Source organism: Lissotriton helveticus, chromosome 5_1 (assembly GCF_964261635.1).
Source record: "Lissotriton helveticus chromosome 5_1, aLisHel1.1, whole genome shotgun sequence".
Classification (NCBI taxonomy): Eukaryota; Metazoa; Chordata; class Amphibia; order Caudata; family Salamandridae; genus Lissotriton; species Lissotriton helveticus.
In genome coordinates, this window is record NC_136065.1 from 866,619,259 (window position 1) to 866,640,987 (window position 21,729).

The 21,729-nt window shown below is 44.0% G+C and overlaps 1 protein-coding gene across 1 annotated transcript in view; it reads right to left on the reverse strand.

The window, feature by feature from the left end:
- Positions 1–21,729, reverse strand: part of RGR (retinal G protein coupled receptor) — a 173,206-nt gene that overhangs the window by 108,276 nt on the left and 43,201 nt on the right. Inside the window, exon 2 of the mRNA XM_078641122.1 lies at positions 3,183–3,339. Within this exon, the coding sequence (XP_078497248.1) occupies positions 3,183–3,339 (157 nt within the window). The remainder of the gene's footprint in view (positions 1–3,182; positions 3,340–21,729) is intronic.

Genomic DNA, 21,729 nt, shown 5'->3' on the forward strand with positions numbered 1-21,729 from the left:
AAGCATCCGTCGGAGTCCAAGTCACCGCATTTTCTTTTCAGGAAACGGGACATTTTTACACCGGATTTTGCGCAATTATGCCTCGGATGTGTTTCTCCGTGGTGTTGACCTTTCAGGGATCCTGCCTTCTTAGTACTGTTTTGCCAGCTTCGCAAGCAAAGTTCTTTTCCGCCAGCAAGGTACTGTTTTTAAATTTTATGGTTTTGGCCTGGTGTGCTTGAAGCTCTGCTCCGTTCAACGTGGAACTCTTTATTTATGTTTTACCTTCAAGACATCGTGTGTGGTACAGTTTATCATTGTATCGCGTATGGTTTTTTTTGTTGCCAGTTCGTTGGTGAATTCAAAGCCTTTCTTCATGCTGCAAAGTTCTTGGGAATGTACCTTGGAGAAGATTCTTCTAATTGTCATGTAAACATTTTCAAGGGCCTGCTTTTCATCCCGGTGACAGGCAAACCTATTACTGTTGTTATTCTACTAGCATGTTTTCTTAACTTATTACTGTGGTTAATCTACAAGCATGTTCTTTTTAACTTTCACATTAACCTACGAGCATGTTTATTCTTGAAGAAATGTTTAAGTAATGTGTGTGCAATTTATCTGACATGACATTTCTTGTGTGTGGTAAGGGTTCTCTCACCCTCATTTTTGTGTTTAGTTTGGTTCATGAGTTCTCTTACTCATGCTTGCGCAAAAGTTTTGGCTAAGGGTTCTCTCACCCTCATTTGCAGTTTTGGTTAAGGGTTCTCTCACCCTCATTTGCATCACTGTATCCCTGTTTTTGGGATGGGTTTAGGTTGTAATCTTATTTCCCCTCATGGTTTACCATTAGTTAACCCTCAAGTCTGGGTTATTGGGTTAAGTCTTTGTTTAGGACTTTATACCTTCACTACCTGTGTTGGACACCTTGTTGTACGTTTTTGCGTGCATGTCGCACTGTGCGAATTTCTCTTTTGCGTCCAGTGTGTAAGACGCCCTGTGCATCACATTTTTCTCTATGTTTAGTGTAAGCTGGCTGTGCTTCACTTCTTACCTATGTGTTGGTTTGACACATCGTGCTGCACCTGTTTGTGCCGTGTGTGTGCGGTCCCTTGTTACACCTCCTTCTTTTTGGTTATGGGTAACCCCATATTTTCTCAGTTCCTCTCATGAGGAGTGGAAACTTTGCCACATTGTGCTGCACCTTCTTGTGCCGCGAGAGTTCTCAGGTATTTCCTTTGTAACATCTTCGTCTATGGGTAGCCCCATATTTTCAGTGTTCCTCACTTGAGGAGTGGAATTTTGCCACATATTTTCTGTGTTCCTCACATGAGGAGTGGAATTTCGCCACATATTTTCAGTGTTCCTCACATGAGGAGTGGAATTTCGCCACATTGTGCTGCACCTTTCCGTGCTGCGTGTGTTTTCTTGGGTTTGTCCCTTGTTACACCTTCGCTTAAGGGTTAGTCCCATTGTCTTCTTAATTCCTCTCTTGAGGAGTGGCTTTAAGTTGCCACAGTCTACCTTCGTGATAACGTTTTCTTCACATTAGGTCTAACTCACTTGTTGTTTGTGAGTTCGTCTCTCATATTTCAATTTTCTTTTTCTTCAATATTGAAGGAGGAGGATGGTGTCAGTGTTAGTATTTACTGTCTCCCTCTTCCTTCTTTCCTAGCTTTTGTCCGTTTTCCCTCTCGTGGTGTGAAGTCCTTCTCATCCCTGGGTTCACGGATAAATATTACTACTGTATACTTTGATTGTGAATAGTTTTCTTCTTCGCTCTCTGGTTCTCTTTTGTTTTTCATTTCGAGAGGGAGAGGATTTGTAGTATTCTGAGTTTAGTGTTTATGTTACTGAACTTCTCTGCATCTAGCTACTCAGCCAGTGTGAGTGTTCCAGGTTAGAATGTGAGTGTGATTGACATGGATGGAATGCTTGTATGACTGGTATGAGGGTTGGCAGTTGGAGTATGGGCTGAGTAGCTAAGAGGCTGCTCCTGGTGGGGCTGCTTGTTCCAGAGTTATACTTCCTAATATCCTGAATATGGCTGAATAAACCTACTTCACAACTTTACCTCATCTGCCTCGACTACATCAATGTATGTATGTATGGACTCAAATACTACAGAGACCCATCAAGTCCTTCAAGAATTTGTGTTCTGAACGGGTTAACTCATCCACATTCTGCGCCCCCCAGAGCTCCGCCCCGTATAACGCCGCGCTCACACCTCTTGCTTTATAGATATCCAGTACCGGGCAATTGGTTTAAAGGTAGAGGAACGCTGTTCTTTAAGCAGGGCACCCACCACCCTTTTGTGATTTAACAGCATTTTTTGAAGATGACAGTTCCACCTCATGGTGTCGGTGAGGCGGATTCCTAAATAGTCAAACTCCTTGACCCTTTCGAGGCATACTGAGCCATCTGCTAAACTTTGAACGTATTTCTTATGTTTTCAGAAAAAAACAAGATGGTTGCTTTGTGTGCGCATGCACAGGGACCACTAAACTAAACAAATATTGACAAAGCCAAAACGTCTGAGCCACGGTGTCATGGGAGAGCCCAATCAACTTTGCCAATGGTTGCTCTTGAAAATTAGACTCAGGCTTCAACTGAAACATACCCTGATACCTTACTGTTACTTTACAGTGACTGGCAAAGGCGTTTTAATAGTTTTCATTGCTGAATCAAGTCAGATACTGAAGGAACAGGAACTTGACTTGAAACCAATGTTTGTTCATCTTTGACAATTCTAAATAAGGGTTCTAAAATGGCCCAGTCGGAATGTAGTGCTGCTTGGTCAGACATGGACAGACATCTCATAAATATATTAAGCTATGCTTGTGTTGTGCGTTTATTTCCCGCATGTTACTGCTTACCTAATGTTTATATGAAGAAACACAGTTCATTCTTTATGTTACACACAGTTGGCTATTAAAAATGTGCAGTGCAAATGTGACTGTTTTTAATATATTATGAAAAAATATATATAAAGTGAGTTAAATAAACTTCTCACATGCTTTTCGAATAATTATCAAGAGCTTTTCCTTGGAAACACTGTTGCTAAATTTGACTCAGATTACTAATAATTAAGAGTTTGTGTTTATTTCTAAGGTTGGTCTTTTATTGTCTGCTGTTTGCTTCTATTCTTATCAGACATCAGAACCTATCCAAGTAGCACCAGTGATGTAAAAGCGGATGCACTGTACCTCAGGAAGCTGGAGAAAGCTGCAATGAAAGCATTGATGCAGACGCCAGTGTCTGCAAGAGCCAGGCTGACGATCAGGAAATTGTGAGGTGTCCTGAGAGATCTGATTTTGTAGAAGGAGAGTAGAGTCAGGCCATTTAAAATGAAGCCCAGCAGAGCTGCAAAAGAACAACCGCAGATATGTTATGATCAACAAATGCGCCAGGGCACTAATTCAAGACGAAAGCCTACTTCATGACAATTACAGCTTTAATTCAACTATCAGTGCAGGTGTCAGTAAGGTAGGTTTGTTATGGTGCGACCACACAATTACATTAAACACCGTGTACATTTATGTATGTGGTATACCTAAGACTTACTGCCCGCTGCTCAGCGTATTAACAGTTAAAAAAACCCTCACAAGGAAGTTAACCTCTGTTAATCGCAAAAAACTGCCATTATGGGCTGGAACCAAGCAGAAGGGAACACAGTGAGGGCAAAGGGACTCAACAGTTGCCTAACCTAATATTTAGCTTTCAACACCTCTAAGGTCTTCCAAAACAGATTGATAACACACCCATTGCCCATATCTGCTTCACATTGCTGCTTCACACTAACTTGACTTAACTTCACACTAACTTAACATACAGGACAGCATACATAGTAAATGCCCTCATTATAAGCATTCTGATTGGTTGAGAAACCTTTGCCTTCACGCAAAGTGCTAATTTTCGCAAAATGTAATATGCCTGAAAGGATAAGGACAGACTATAAGCCATCTAAAGGACAGTGTTTGAAATAGTGCATGGTTGGCATAAAAAATAAGAACATGAAAGAGATGCAATTCACACTGAAACACACTGGCACTCATTACAAGCTGGTCGTTAATTGATATGTTATATAGAGCACCCAATAAAATCTGATTCTGCTGGTATGATGGAAGGTGGATTGAGGATCGGCTACGTAAACTCATCCTGCTCCTAAGGATGCTTCACTCTCCCATAAGCTTCAGTAGTGCTTCTTTTCCCTCAACAGAAGCACCTCGTGCCAATCTTACCCAGAAAGACATAGTCACTTTGTGGCCATTCCCAAGGATTATAGCATGTGCCACTCCACCTAACAATTCACTCCCACTGCCCAAGTATACTCATGATTTGTGTTGGGATCATTTCCTACATGAACAGAAGGGAGTTTGCACCTCTCTATGCTGTTCTTTTACAACCCACGAAAGCTAGAGAAGAAGATCCCATTTCATTACCCCCTGGATGAATACTTAAGTTGCGATCTGACGGAGACCATATTTGGAATGGAGTGCTTGTCCAATGATCATTAGTTCTAAATCACATTCACAAATCTGCATACAATGTATTTTGATTCTGTCCCCCGCAGTTTACTTTGGGCCGAGCTATCTGCATGGGGCATTCTGAACCAGCTGTTAGATATGATTATATTGCTATATTCCAACATGTGGGTCCAGATTAAGTTGGGGGATGGTAGCTGTACAACTCAAAGATTTAAAACGTTTAGTAGTCTTAAACAGAGTTGTGTCTTAGCACCTTGTCTTTTAAATCTTTTTATGGCCGGTCTACATTCACATGTTAAAAATGTTAATGCTCATTCACCTAACCTAGCTGGACATAATAGAAAACATCTACAGTATGTAGATGATGCCATATTGTTAAGCCATACTCCCATAGGTTTATGAAGATTAATGGATTCCTTTAATAACTATATATTAGCCAATGGCTTACAGATGAACAACAAAAAAAACAAAAATAATGACGATTGGTTCGACTAAGTCAGATATGAGTTTGGAACATCAATGGTTTGAAGATTAAAACTGTAAAATTTTTATAAATATTTAGGTATCGCATTTGACGACAAATTGTCTTTTAAACAGCATTTTCTTACTTTATAGACGAAAGCTACGGTGCTGTCTTTTGCTTTTAGAAAGCTGAGAGACATGTTGGAATGTCAGAGTCATGAGCACTTACTTAAAGTAATGATGCTAAGTTAATTCCCTTTCTGGACTATGGGTCAGTAATCTTTCAAGGGAAAGACTCAAAAATTCTTAATAATCTACAGATAAAAGTTTTTAAGTCATTATTTAGAGTTCCAAAGAATATCGGGCACACCAACGTTAGATTGGATTTTGGCTTAAAAAGACAGTCTTTAATAAGACAATCTGCATTTTTTAAATTTTTATACTCCTTTCTTTGTTCAGACCCAGGTACACCGGCAAATTCTTGCTGGCAGGAAATAATGGGGTACGAGCATGCTGGGGGTTTGAGATCCTACCTAACGGAGAGCCTAAACAGTTTTAAAACTCGGCCCTTTGAAAATGTAGCTAGAAATAAAGCCAAGTTCAGACAGACACTAAACCAATTGGTTAATTTCCTAACGATTTTGTTGGAGAAGGACGAGTTTGTGAAAAAAAGTCATGTATGGTCGGTTATCAATTCATTTACTAAATTGGATCCACAATCTTATCTTATTCCCCACTTAAATCCATCTATAAGAGACACCTTTTTGCTGTTATGAACTGGGAGATATCTCACAAAGGAAGGAACCCCCCCCCCCATGGGTACAAAAGTGGTCCTCAAACAGCTGTAGGATATGCATTTTTCATAATGAAACGTTATTGCATATTTTATCTATTTGTCCTCAACTGCTAAAAGAGAGGAATGCCCTATTAAAACACATACTTAAAAAAAATGGGGAGAGGACATGCCATCAAGCAATTATAATTTGCCTCTCAGGGAAATCAGCTCATCTTACCACACAGTTTGCAAGGTTTATTCTCATTGCAGAAAAAAAGTTCATTGCTGAGTGTCCCACCAGAGGTTAGTGGCTTGTGACCAATAATTGTCTCGCTCAACGATGCTGCCCCAAAGATGCTGTTGTCAACTATACCCAAATCTGACAACCGTTTAGATTGTTACAGACGTGAGAAAGGATTCTTTGAAAAGATTTGCACAGTGGCACTTTAACTAGGGTATTTATTTATGGCGCTTTAATTTCTGATATCAAATGGGGGCAGTGTATGCAATTTCTGGAAGACTTTGTGAAAGGCTCCTTTAAAGAGGAATTGTACAATGATGCTTAATTATGGCATTTTAATTATGACTTTTATATCTGTTTATTTTACAAAATGGTGTAGTAGAGGCATTTTTGACAAAACTTTAAGATGTTTTAATTATTAGTTTTATATATAATGCAGCATAATTATTTGTCATTTATGTGAAACATCTCATTTTTGATATTAGAAATAGAATATCAACCCGAGAAGGTTGACATTTTCGTAATGGTTACATATATGGACACTTTAGCACTGGCACTTTGAACTAGGAATTGGACGAAAATATTCAAAATGCTGCTAAAATATAGTGTGATCACTGTACTGAAACGTGGTGTACCTTCAATATTATTTTTCAAGTTACAATGCGTTGTTGTGTCTATGTGCACAATCTAATGTTTTTTTATATACCTCCTGTTAGTAATGAATTTAATTAATCAAAAGGCTTTCTTTCTGTTGTATTGTGAATTTCTGTGCTGGAATGATTGCTATCCCTATCCCCAAGGTTATATAAAGACACACAAACATGTACACACATACAGGTTATGGAACCCCTTAGTGGCTTGCACTATCCTTATCATGAATACAAGGGAGTACTTTATCCCATATAATATATGGTCCCACCATCACCTTTCCCACAAACCAGTTAAAACCTTGGTGAGTAGATCTTTAATATTAAAAAGTGAGCATGTTTGCCATCATGATGAATAAAGTAAAACCTTTAGTGCAAACTTAAGCATATCAAAAGCATGTTAGATATTTGTTGCAAACAGATATTGGAAACAGTTAAATATAAGTCCGTTTAAAAAAAGAAAGGTTCAGCAGCTTGAAATGTGTAGAAACATGCAGAAATAGTATAGCTTTTCTCTATGTATGCATAAAGAACACCATAAATAAATCTCATAAAAATGATCAAATGTTATGTAGACAAATTGTAGACCATTGTGGCTTACGAGTTAAGTTCTTGAGTGTGCCCCAGTCTAAAATTGTGTGTCACTGAGGGCATAGCCCTTGATAGAGAGTCCTCTGACAGCTGGGAGTGATTTGATATTAAAATACTTTAGAGCCGTGAAGATAAACAATGTTAATGCATTATTTATTTTAGGCTGTGTCTGCAGAAGTGTTTTGAGTCAGCTGTGAGCTGTGTTAGGCTGAGAGCCCCAGCCTCAGCCCTCTGGCATCTTTTTAGCCACCAGTGTCTGAATCCCTCTATGGTTAAAATGAGCTTTAAGAAGCTGCCTCCTCTCCTTCCAGAGTTTGTTGCAGGTGCCCAGGAGGTGCAGCAGATCTTCTGTGGATGTTCAACATAGGAGGCACGTGGAACCTGCACAATCCCTAAGCCAGTGCGGAAGGTGCTGAGTGAAGCGTAGTAGCCACAAGCAATATTTCAAGGATTAGATTTGAATGGTTTTTGAATATCCTAAATTGAAGTATTTTTGAGGGGCCAGTGCTGTGTAACTGCTCAAAGTCATCCAGCCATGGGCCTTCTTCGCAAGTGCGTCTTTATCTGCGATCAGTGATAGGAGTTTTATTGATTTCCATACAAAGTTTTCTCAATACTATATTGCTGATGGGTGATTCCCAGGACTGCAGGAGCCCAGGGTTGTGAAGGCTTTCTTTTAAGCTAAGTTGGGGCAGATGATAAGTTTGTGTGTTGCAGTGCAAGCCACAGATAGTGATTAAGGTTTTCTGGTTGTGCCTTCCAAATTTTGTTCCAGGTGATGATGCAAGTTCCTTGCCTTGGCAGGGACTGTTTTTTGTGGTCCAAACTCCAGCCTGATTTGTGCCGGCGAGGTGTAATTTGGCAAGCGGAAGCGGAAGATAATTCTGTAAGCTCTTGTTACTGTGCTAGCCAGGGTTTTAGCATCCCTGCCCCTCTGTAGTTCGCTGCCGTTGGCTATCATTGATATAAGCTTGCCTTGTGTGACTCGTACCAGGGGAAGCAGTGATGGGCCGTTCAATTTTGAGCTGAGTTTCCTTAATGTGACTGCCAGCTCAAGGCCCTTCCTTCTGATCGAGTCCCTCTGGGTGACAAAGTGACCTCACTTGTCTATTATCACGCCTAAGTAGTTGTATTCCGTAGCAGGCTCACTGCGTGTTTTGCCCCAGAGCCAGGCTAGTGGTCTTTTGAAGTTTTTGCCGATCGTCATTGACCTTGTTTTCTCCAGACTGATGTTTGGGCCATTGTTATCGAAGAATTTCTGGATGGAGGTGAGAAGGAATGCAGCCCCACCTGCATGTGGCTGACCAGGAATATGTCATTTGTGTAGAGAAAGCTTGACAGTGCTAGGCCTCCAAATCCGGGGAAGTGTGAGTTGCAGGTCTTCTAAGAAGAGATTGAATAACATTGGAGCTAGGACACATCCCTGCTTGAGTCCTTTGTTAGTTGATATGCGTCTTGAAAGAAATGAGCTGTCACCAAGTTCTACCTGGACCCATTTGTCAGTATGGAGAGCAGTTATCAGGTTTCGCAGAGTCTGTGGGATTCCACAATGGGCCACTTTGCTTCAGAAGTTGTTGCTGTTCACGTGATCGAAAGCTACTTGATAGTTGATGAAGCATAGGTGTAACAGCATTTTCAATGATTTCGGCTTATCAATCAGCAGTGACATGGCCAGATGTTTTTTTGTGAGATGGCCAGATGTTTGTTGTTGTTTTGAAGGACTTTGCAAAATCAGTATGATTGCGCGGTATAATTGATCGCTCATTGGCTCATGACAGGAGTTCCTCTAGTAGTGTTCCTGCAAAATATTTTACCTCATTATCTATGATGGCGACTAGGCGATAGCTCTTTGGCTTTGACTTGTCACCGGATTTGCTAATCGGGGAGATTTTTGAGCACCTCCAAGAAGGTGGAAATGTGCTGAGCTGCCTTATTTCAGTGAAGAGAGGCTCAAGAGCTTTGGCCCAGAGATTAAGATCCTGTTTAAAAAGTTGCAGGGGATTCTGTTGGGGCTATTGCCCCCCTCCCTCTTGCCTTTACCAATTTGCCTTCTGATTGCCGTAATGTTGTGGCCTGGAGAAGATGTGAGTGTTGTTCTTCCTTCAGTTGGTGGAGGCGCTACAGAGATCTTTTCCTCAACATATGTGGTTGGCTGGGTCTCTCTTGTATGTCTTGTAGAGTCAGGGCCAGTGGTCTGTGGGGTGAAGTGACTTCCAAATAACTTGCCCAGTCTTCTTCCAAGATGTAGGGTGACACACTCTCATTTGTGGCCCAGGTGAGGCTGTGGCTTGTTCACCAGATTATTGTGCTGTCTTTCTGCTTGATATCGACGTAGAGTTTTGCCCGGACCTCCTCTTCTCTTTGCCTGCTGACAGCTCATTTCAGTCTCTTAAGTTGTTGTTTTTGCTGTCGTAATAGTGTCAAAGAGGTTTTGATGGTTGGATTATGGAGGAGGGATCTTAGGTGGAGGTAGATCATGCTTTTTGTATTCTTGATTTGAACCCATTGTGCTTTTGGAATGTGCCACATCCTGTTGTTATCTTGTTTTGCCTTTAGGTTAGTTGGCACGCTAAAGGACTCTGCCATTTTGGTGGTAAAGTGCTTGCATCTCTCTATTTCACTTGTTCAGTACCGTGACTTAAAAAGAGATGTGGCGGATTGAGAGAGACCCCTAATTGATGCTTGTATGAATTTGATCCTTTTGTAGTCATTTATAAAGATTGATTCCGGAGCAGCCCGTGATTGTTCAAACATGGGCATAGTTGTTCAAATAGAAGCTCTTGGAAGTCGAAAGTCGCTGGCACCTTTTTTGCCCAAATGGAATGTGATACATTGTTTGAGCAGTAATAGAGAAGAAAAAGGTTTAATCTATTGTCGAGCTTGTAGTTGTAGAGTAGTAAGTGACTGCCTGAGGATTGTCGTCAGCATATCTGCCATTAGTGGCTGAGGTTTTCAAGGTCCTCCAGTAAGCACCGGCCTGTGCTGGTCATTTGATCCGGCTTACTATTTCCCTGTATTTGTATGTCCCAGAGTGAGGTTTGGACAGAGACATCGTCTGAGGAGCCTATTAGGTGTAGATATGGATCGCCAGTTAGGATGATGTCTGCTGTTTCCCCTTCACTGATGCATGCCTCGAGGTAATCGACCAGCTGCCGGGCCTCTTTGTTTTTCCTTTTTGGATGGAATTAGGCATTGATAAGTTTTATGTTTGTGGGGGTATTATGTGATTTCGCAGAGTGTGCTCGTATTTTTATTGCATTGGTTGCTGTTGAGGGAGGGCCCAGTGTATGTGCTGAGGCTGTGCATGTAGTTGAGATTTAAGTTGCCAATCCAGCTTGTAGGTGGCCGTGTTTTCCACCCCCTGATGGCTGGCATAAAGAAGTGTGAGAGAGCGCAAACTGATTTAAATATATGAGTACATCACTCTTACCTGTAGTAAGCACAAATCATGAAGAGAAATGCCATGAGTGCTAATAGTATCTGCAAGTATATTCAAAAATATACAGCTAATATAGAGATTTAAGTAGAAGTGGAACTAATACAGAAATATGTGACATTATATGACTTTATTAGATGTGATTATTTTTTTGAATCCATGTCGTGAAGCTGCTAAAACATAAGGTGGTATGTGGTTAAGAGCAGAACGTGGTAGGCCTCAGGGCCAGAGCTGGAGCTAAAAGGGAAGGTGTTTCTTTTCACGACACAGATTGTTTTAACGTTTTTGGTCACTGCATTAATGGGCCATGATTTATAGTAATGTTTACTGAATAATAGAATAAGAGTTTTAACATGCTTTAATTAAATGAAGAAATTGAATGCTATAATCATAATGAGAAATATTGTAGGCCTGAAATGTTTTAGCATTGATTTACACGTACATGTCTGGGCTGAGAAATGTTGCAAGCCTTTTTAGAAGTCTATGAGAGTTGGGTTCTTGGCGGCAGATATCTGTCTGCAACAGGAAAGGGGGGATCCAATTATAAATGAATGAATAGAGGTCTGTTCAGTGGACGGCCCAGACATGGAGGAGGGTTCTGGAATGTTTAAGGGGTATCAGCGGGCCGGAGAAGAGTCTGAGAAGCAAGGTCAACTCTAACGTCTGAGGCCCAATACAAAGCATCATGGAAAAAGCCTGAAGTTGCACCACGTGAGAGGCGTTTCGCAAGGGGCGTCTCAAATGTTGTTGACTGTTTTGTATTAGGGACAGCACCCCTGGGTGGAGTTAGAGCAGAGACCTGAGGACCCTTTAGAGAGCGGATGGGTAGGCAGAGAGGGGTCATGACTGGAGAACTTTAGGTTTTCACCAAGAGACTTAGAGTGGGTGACTTCCCTTGGGGTCATTCATTGCTGACACCTTTGTTAGGTTGGGATTTGGTTAAGTAGGGATACCATCTAGAACAGGGTAGGGACGCCTAACCTGTGTTTGTTTTCCTCCAATCTAAATGAAGGAGCGATATGCGTCTATGCTTATAGCTTTATTATTCTTAGAACTTGTGTTAGTGATTTCTGTTGCTCGTCTGAGGGCTTTTCGAGAGCACATGTATGTAATTGGACCTGTGTATCTCGTGAATCTCATTCTGAGATGCCTGTATTTGCAGCTTATCATTTCTTTACAATAAACTTTGGAAAACTAGAAGTTGTCCGTGATCTTTGGGAGTAGAGTCCTTTCTTGGGTGAACTAACTTGGAAATAGGTGCACTTTCTTTCCTTACAGACAGGCAACAAAGGTTCAGTCGACCAGATCGAGGTTTGGATCAATAGATATAAGGTATCGATCAAAATCTCGCCCTTTCAGTTGGTAGCTATAGAGGATGGTTGCCTTCTTGAGGACGGTGACCTAGGCCAGGTTAGCTTACCCCAAGGCCCCTAGAAATCGATGATCGGAAGAACAGCCCGCAGAAGAAGATCCGGATGACGTGAGACAGAAAAAGCAGCAGTATCGGTCGAGAGTGAGTATAAAGGGTTATGCGTGTTAGATTGCGGTGTTTTTGTATTGTATCTATGTTGTAATGTCTGGCGGAGTTGAATGTCTGTAGAGTGACTGTGGAACAGGTTGTGAGCGCGCGCAACCGGTGGAAATCTTAAGTTCAAGGAGAGCTTAAGTGGTTCGGGTGTATCGGACACCCAGAGTAATTGTCAACTAGTGTGAAGGGGGTCATGAGGTACCATTGATCACCCAAAAGACCGAGATAGGGGGAACGTAAGAGTGAGTGCGTGAGTAACGGACGCTGGTCGGAAGTTACTGTGTGTGTAAGCAACCTATCAGAGAGACGATAGACATCTCGTCAGTTGTGTTGACAATTACAGATAGACTGTGGACGTACAGTCGAGAGAAGTGACCGCTTGGTCGGAAGTAGTCATTTTTCAGAGTATGAATGGGACGCATGCATAACCGGGAGACGAGTTGAGAAAGGAGGGGTGCTGCTGCGAAGCGGAGAAAAGTGACGTCAGGTGGTGTCGCGCAGTGATTGGCTGACCGGCGAAAGACCGCGCTGTGATAGGCCAGCTAGCGAACACGTCAGACAGGGTCGCGACGTGATTGGCCGACAGGAGAAAGACCGCGCTGTGATAGGCCAAGCTAGCAAAGCCGCGACAGGATTGGTGGATTGTCATCAGGAAGTAAACAGAGTAGCGAGGCTGGATTTTGTGCGCATAATTATGAAGTGTTTTAAATGGTTGAAAGCGCTGTTTAAGAAAGAGAAGCGAGGATCGTATGAAGGGGAAGAAGCCCCGCCGGAGGGTACGCCAGCTCGTTATATGGCAGTAAATGTTGGGTTGCATACGATCCTTTGGATATCAGAGTGGAGTAAGATTACTGAAGGAAATGAGGAACTGACGTTCCCGAAGTACGGGACGTTCAGATTAGAGGTGTTACATCGATTGAAATCAGTCATGACCTCAAAGAGACCCTTGCCTAGACCAACCCAGTTTGAAGCTCTTGAAGCATGGATTAGGGCAGCGCATGAAAAGAATATGAACAGACGACAAGAAAGGGTGAAACGATCGGTAAGGGCAGTGCAGGATGCCAGGTGGGATGCGGATGCTAAAAGATGGAGAGTGCATAATTTGGAAATAAATAAACTGTACCCAGTGTTAGAGGCGCCAGTAAATAAAAGTCCCCTAGAAGAAGATGATGAGAGCGAAACAGAGGATAGCTTGATAAACAGATTACTGACAGACAGGCCACCCCCGTATAATAGAGCAGGGGGAGAGGTCGAGAATACTGAAGGAGCAAAGGGGGGCAATGCAGGAGAGCATAGACCGCTTCCCAGTTCAGAGTGGGATCCTGAGCCAAAGAAAGAGTTGCTCCAGCCTAGTCAGGTGCAACAGGTAGTCGGTAGGTTTGTGGTACAAAGAGCGCCGGAAACGGAAAGCGCCACATCCTACCCATTACCAGATGCACTACAGGTACCTGTTACCATAGGTCCTATAATATCGATATATGACCAAGAGAGAGCAAAAGGGGAAGAACGGAAACGGAAAGACAGAGAAAGAGCAGAGCAGGCAAGGAGGAACGATACCACTAATTCCCCAAGTCAGATGCCGATACCCAGAGAGTGGAGCACCCCGATGCACACAGCAGGGGACCCAGGGGGAGATCCTGGGGGCCCCAGATGGCCAATGGATCTGAGGGGATCTGGACGAAAATCCTTTCAAGAGCTAAATGAGTACATGAAGCAGTGGGATGAGGCAGTGAAGGCTCAAAAGTGCATCAATGCTGCGGAAGCTGAAAGAGAAAGTCAGGACAGCAGAGCACGGACTCACTGCGGGGCTGGGGAGAGTAGCCCGGAGTGGGACTGTAGAGGGAGTAGGGGAGTCACCCATTGGGCCCGGAGTGGAGGTAGAACAGACCTAGAAAACGGGGGCCCCGGGAGTGGAGGGGTGGCGTGCCCAATACTCAGTGCAGGGGAGAGGAGAGCGCAAGAGTACAGGAACAGCTTTAAGTGTCCACACTGTGTGCCTGGCACCAGAGAACAGAATGGGAGTTGTGAGAGGTCGCATCATAGTCCCTGTGATGACAGAAATGAGCGCAGCCCAGGGAATATGGGGAACCAGGAAGGATCGTATCGGATACTGAGCGATACGAGGCAAAGGGAGTGTAGCGACCAGAGGGAAAATAACAGAGAGATGTGCGGTGAGAGGAGAGAAGAAGACGAGAGTGGGCAGAGAGAGAGTAGGGATAACAGGCCCGTGTTCCATCACCTTCCAAGATCGGATGGCCGAGCATGGGACCTGGAGAGATGGGAGCAAGGGAGGCCACCCATTAACTCTCCTGAGCCCAAACGCAGAGCTCGAAGTTGGGATGGTAGGGAGACCAGTGAGCCCCCTTCAAAAGACATATTGCGAGCTGAGATAAAAGCCAAGAGACTTGATGTCTCCAGCTTAAGGTCAGATCTGGATGACATGGTAGATGGTACCCTGCCTTTAGAAAGAATGGAAATGTATGAACAGGATGAAATACTGTATATGGCAAAGGACATCACACGAAAGGCGAGAGCAGTCCATGAGAAGTTAGTCGAACTAGCAGGCAAATATATGGTGGACTTGTCAAGAACCAAAGCATTACAGGGTAACCACAGGCTACATTACTCAGATCGGGACCTAGATGAGAGGAGAACGATTGGGCTGAAAACACACATAAGGGAACTGATTACTGGAATAAGGACATGGAGGGCACTAGATAAGTGGGAAGAGAGGTGGTCCAAGAAAGGGACCGGCAGGAGAAGCATGATTGGTATGACACCAGGACAGCAGGGAATAGAAGCTTACCCTTTGCGGGAAGTTGCAAATGGGAACTATGTACATGTCCCTTGGAGTAGGGGAGATTTAGCTGCTTTTACCACCTCTTTTCCCAAATTACGAGAGAACCCTGTGGAGTGGTACAAGCAAGTCGAGAGGTTTGTAAAAATCTCCAAGGTCTTATGGATAGATCTGAACACGCTGTTTGACATCGTAGTACCAGGAGATCTGTGGACAGCATGCAAGGTTAGCGCTGAGTGGCCCACAACGGAGCCAGAGAGAGATGCCAAGACTAATGGGCCGTCCGAGATTGTGATGGCAAAATTCGAGAGAGTGATGACTTGGCTGAAAGAGAAGGTGCCAATGCAAGACATAGATTGGGTCAGAATAGACCGAACGAGACAGGAACCCAAAGAGACAGTTCACGAATATTACGAGAGATTGCTGAAGGCGTTTAAACAGTATAGCGGCTTGGATGTAATGGATCCAAAAGACATAGGGCAATTTGTGTCCAAGTTCGTCCTGGGACTGAGACCGGATATTAGTTTAATGATTCAGCAACACTCGATTTGTTGGCAAACTAAACCCCTAGATGAAATACTGAGATATGCCAGGTACTGCTGTGATGAGATAGATTCCAAGGCTAAGAAACTAAAAGAAAAGTTGATGGTGGTACAGATGCAAGCAGCAGGCAAAGGGGGACCGCAGCAACAGCAGCAAGGGACAGGTACAGGAGGTAAGAAGCAGTACAGTCAGAACAAGGGTAATGAGGAGAGTTCCACCTTTAGACCCAGAATAGACATAGCTACCTTGAAGAAAACGACTAGGTGCCACCAGTGCAACGAGCTGGGGCATTGGAAACGCGAGTGCCCCTACAATGTAGAGATAGGAGAGCAAGAGATAGAGGAGGAAGAGGTTCAGAGCGCGCCTACAAGAGGGGTAACGCCATACCAAGGAAAGGTGCTCAAAGGGGGGGGGACTCCTCCCCGAGCCCAGTTCCCGCAACCTCCTCGAGTAGGGAGTATGGGTAAGACCTATAGACAAATGCCCCTGTTTGTGGAAGGTGAAGAGTGCTATTATGTGGACCCATTAACCGGACAGAGAGTGGAAAGAGAAGACTGCACCCTTGGGGCAGCCTTGGAGGTAGATCAGAGGGGACCCTATGTCGAAGCAGAAGTAGCAGGGTGCCCTACGACATTTCTGGTGGACACAGGAGCCACTAGATCCACGATCAGATCCGCTGCAGTTCCAGACCTGCCCATGTCTGGAGAGACCATACAGGTGGTAGGGGTCGCAAACAGGAGAATAACCAGCCAATTGACAGAACCGGTGCAGGTGAAAATAGGGAAGTACAGTGATGAGCACCAGTTTGTGGTTTGCGATTCAAGCCCTGTGTGTTTGCTAGGAAGAGACCTGTTGTGTAAATTGAATTGTACTATATATTGTACACCTCAGGGAGTGGAGGTATTGACTAATGATGATGATGCAGATTTCAAAGTTGCGAATTCAAGGATATGTGTGGAGCTGTACCCTACTTTGACAGTAGACGAGCTTCCCTGGGACTTGAGAGAGACAGTGGCATCAGAAGTATGGGATTTCACTGGGGAAGAAATTGGATTGGTCAAAGGGGTAGACCCAGTGAAAATTGTAGTGAAGCCGCATGCTGAGTTCCCAAGAACACCCCAATATAAATTGACTCCAGAAACGATTGCAGGCATAAAACCCGTGATCGAGTCTATGATTAAACAGGGAATACTGAAAGAAATCGTGGGTAGTCCATGCAACTCCCCGATTATGGGTCTGCAGAAACCAAATGGGAAATTTCGGATAGTGCAGGACCTTCGAAAGATTAATAACATAGTCGTCTCATGTTGTCCAGTGGTACCGAATCCATCAGTGATATTGTTTCAGATTCCATTCCAAGCTGAGTGGTTCACTGTGATCGATCTTTGTCAGGCTTTCTTTTCGATCCCTTTGGACGAAGATAGCCATTTTCTTTTCGCATTTAAGCTGGAAAATCGCGTCCTAACATGGTGTCGTATCCCTCAAGGGTATACAGAGAGTCCATCGATCTTTAACCAGCTTCTGAAGAAAAATCTTGAAAGTCTAGTGCTGCCCCAGAAGTCAGTTCTGGTCCAGTACATAGACGACCTCCTTGTGGCGTCAGAAACAGAAGAAGCTTGCAGGGAAGACTCCATTGCTTTGTTAAATCACCTAGCTGCCAATGGGCACAAGGTGTCCCCGGGAAAATTGCAGTACTGCCTGACAGAAGTGCAGTACTTGGGACACAGAATTGAGAAAGGCAAACGAAAGGTGTCACCAGACAGGATAGAGGCGATCATGAAAATGAACGCGCCTAAGACACAGAGAGAGGTCAGGATGTTCCTAGGGATGGTGGGTTATTGCCGACAGTGGATCGTGAACTTTTCACTGAAAGCAAAGCCCTTGCAAAAACTGACGCACAAAGAGGTGAGTGATCCGGTACCATGGGACAAAGACTGTTTGATGGCATTCTTACAGCTGCGAGAGGACCTGTGTCGTGCTCCGGCATTGGGAATGCCTGATTACAATAAACAATTTTTTCTTTACTGTTGTGAGAGAGAAGGTTGTGCGTTGTCTGTGTTGGTCCAAATCCATGGGAATGCCCGTAGACCAGTTGCTTATTTCTCGGCTACATTAGACCCAGTAGCCGCAGCGTTGCCCGGATGTCTCAAATCCGTTGCTGCAACGGGTGTCAGCATTGAGAGATGTGAAAATATCGTTATGGGGCACCCGTTAGAGGTGTGCGTGCCACATTCTGTTGAATTGTTAATGACCAGGACCAAAACACAGCATCTGACCAATAGCAGGCTCACGCGCTATGAGCAAGTTATTCTTGCTGCAGAGAATGTGACCCTCAAGAGATGCTCTGTTTTGAACCCTGCTACCTTAATGCCACTTCCAAATGATATTGATGATGATGATGAATATACAGACCATGACTGTCTCGATGTGACTGAACTATGCACCAAACCCAGACCCGACATCGTAGATGAGCCACTGACCGACCCAGACGAAGTTTTCTTTGTCGATGGCTCATGTGTAAGAGACGAAGTTGGGCAGTTGAGAGCAGCTTATGCTGTTTGTACAATAGAAGGAGTTGTGGAAGCTGGGTGCCTGGAAGGAGTACACTCCGCTCAGGTAGCCGAGATTATTGCCCTGACACGTGCTTGCTTAGCAGGCAATCAAATTCGAGTCACCATATACACCGACAGCCAGTATGGGTATGGGGTAGTTCATGATTACGGGCAGTTATGGTCTCAAAGAGGGTTCATGACTTCTTCAGGCTCTCCCATTCGCAATGGAGAGTTTGTGCGCCTGTTGTTGGAAGCATTGCAATGCCCAGCAAGTATCGCAGTTGTAAAGTGCATCGCACATACCAGAAATGAGGACTTTGTTTCGAAAGGCAATAGATATGCAGATGAAGTTGCGCGGTATTGCGCGGAACAAGGTTACTCGTTCACAGAGGTGGATGTGGGTGGAATAAATGTAAGAACTGAATTAGCCATGATATTGGAAACTGTTGATACTTGGGATGAACTGTCAATCATGCAAGAAAATGCTCCTGATTCTGAAAAAGAAACATGGGAAAGGGCAGGATGTGTAATGGGTGAGACTCATTTTTGGGTCTCAGCAGACGGCAGAGCAGTGTTGCCCAATGAGATGGTGAGTCCAATGGCTAGACTCATACATGGTCCCGTACACTTAGGGAGAGATGCTATGCTGAGAGTGTTTAGACAGACTTGGTACAATCCTAAGTTTAGAATAGCAGCAGAAGCAGTGTGCCAGCGTTGTGTGACCTGCCAGCAGCTGAACGTAGGAAAAAGAACACCAGTTGCACTAAGTCACATAGGAAGGTCTGGAGGTCCATTCAACAGAATGCAGATAGATTTCATTGAAATGCCAAGATGCAACCGCCTCCGCTATGTCCTGGTGGTTGTTTGTGTGTTCTCCAGATGGGTTGAGGCATACCCTACACGTAGGTGCGACACCCTCACAGTGGCTAAGTTACTGCTTAGAGAACTTATCCCTCGTTTCGGGGTGCCGGCCTTTTTGGAATCAGATAGGGGAACACATTTTAACAGCGAGCTTGTGAAGATGATTTGTGTTGCACTGAATATTGACCAAAAGCTACATTGCAGCTACCGACCAGAAGCTTCAGGAATTGTGGAACAAATCAATGGCACGATCAAGTCCAGAATAGCTAAAGTTTGCTCTTCAACGACTCTGAGTTGGCCTGATGCCCTGCCATTAGTTCTCATGAGCCTTCGTAGTACCCCAGACAGAAGAACAGGGTTGTCACCACATGAGGTGTTAATGGGGAGAGCAATGAGGCTGCCATCTATTCCAGCTACTGCACTGTTAAATATCACAGATGATATGATCCTGGACTATTGTAAGGGGCTGTCTGACGCCATGCGTTCTGTGTCCCTTCAGGTGCAGGCTGCAGAGGTTCCAGCGTGCCAGGGCCCTTGCCATGACCTGTATCCTGGGGACTGGGTCCTGGTGAAGAAACATGTGAGAAGAAGCTGCTTGGATATTCGTTGGCGTGGGCCCTACCAGGTCATCCTGATCACAAGCACAGCTGTAAAGGTGGGAGGCCTGCCCAATTGGATCCACGCGTCACATACGAAAAGGGTTCCAGCACCTCTGGAAACAGCTCCTCTCTCGGATGGACGTCCAGCTGAGGACCAAGAAGCCATAGAGGGGGCTAGTCAAGCTGTAGAGGTGCCCGCGGAAGCAGGGAACGAGTCTGACCAAGCTGAGGACGGTCAGTACAACAGCGAAACTGAAGACGCTACAGAAGGAGAAAGTAGCTGGGAGTACGAGTCTGACCCTGACAGGTCTGAAAGAGAGCGAGAACAGACCAGAAGGAGAAGGAGTAGAAGGGCACGTGGAGAAGCTAATTGGCCGCAAAGAAGGAGCTCTAGCCTGAGGTCAACTCCAGAAGCAACCCTTGCTCCGATATCAGAAGACTCAGACCCAGAAGAAGGTGCTCAGGGCGCTGAGGCACCGGACCGAAGAAGGTCAAGAAGAGTGCGTGTGCCTAACAGAAGATACTCCACACCTGAGTGGACATATCTGGCGACAAATGTCTGTGAAACCGGAGACAGGGAGGATCCGAGCGGTGGTGGTGTCCAGTTCTGAGCCCATTATCACCGTGGAAATACGACTGTTGGTACCCGGTGTCGAACAAGAAGGGTCACTAACATTCGTGCTCCCCAGACCTCCCCGCCTCAGCAAGTTAAAACATATGTTTCTTACAGAATTGCAATTCCCCGACTTTGGTACAACGATAACAGCACATGAAGAGCACACTCTTCGCTTGGAAATATTGAACTATGCTATTGAAGCTGCAACCACAAATCTGATAGTTGACTGTTAAAGGATTTTGTAAATAAAGCAAGCAGAAAAAGAAGATTACCTAGCGCCCAGGAAGCAGAGAATTTTAGGGAATCCCTTGAGTTGATGGAGAAGGGCTAGGGTTGTCTTTTTGAACTGTTAAAGGACTTTTGCGAAAAAGGCTGTCAGCCTCCAGCTGTGTGGATTCTAAAGACAAAAAGGATTTAAAAAAGACTGTAAAGGAACGAGAGGAAAGGAACTTTTTGCAAAGATAAAGAGAGAGCTATAATATCTGACGAAATGGAGGCCGGCACCCCGAACCGCAGAGCTAAATGTATAATAGGTACACTAATAGTAGGAGTGCTAATATTAATAGCTTTAGTGGTAACAATTTCTTATGTAAAGGGACATGAAGAAGAGGTAAAGGTAACTGATGTGAGTTCTGTAATAACGCTTACACCTATTGTTGCTGGTGAGAAAAGGGAAAACACTCAAGAGAAAGCGTTATTGGCTGCAGAAGCCCGCAGGTTACATGTAGACGAGTCCCAAGGAGACTTTAGGTCAAATGCTTATGCTAAACTTTTATATGAATACGTGGATGCCATGGAGGTTAAGGATTGCTACGTCTGCATGCAGTTGCCTGCGTCTGTAGATGAAGGAATTCGCTATCATCACCTCCCTCTGACATATGGCATTACATGTAGCTTATTGCTTAGTATATTTTATGAGAGAGATAGTTTTGAATACTATTTCTCAAATTATGATTCAGTGTTGCCAGAAGTCCCAAATTATAAGCAGATGAACAAATGGGATTACTGGAAGAGTGAAGACAGATTGGCCAAGTTCTTCATTCCTTGGATTACCTTAGATACTTCACATGCCCGTAGAAATAATCTGACATGCAAGGTGTCAGAAGTCGAGAAAAAGTTCATAGGGCAGGTGGATGATCGTTACAGGAGACAAAAGATTTTGAAAAAATCAGGACAAGGGAAATTAGATTGGACCGAGGAAGAGAAGTCACATAAGAGAAAGGGTAGTAGTGGTCCAATAGCTTTAGATAAAGCGCAGAGAGGAAAGCTATGTCTTCACCGAGCCAAAACGTATTATGAAAATGTATACGTGGGTGAAGTTGACTGTGAACATGCTTTTAATTTAGAGTACTACACTAAGGATTTCCTGAAGGGAATGCAAGTGATTCCAAATGTGTATTTTGTATGTGGAAGAAATGCTTACGTGAGACTACCTGACAACTGGTATGGATCATGTTACTTGGCAATTGTCTTCCCCAAAATATATCATGCACAAGACTTAGTGATCATTGAGGGTCAGACATCATCGAGGGGAAGGAGAGATGTAGGTGATGCCGAAATGGTTGGAGATGTCTTTGGAGCTATGTTCCCTCTTTTGGGAATAATCCTTAATGATGTT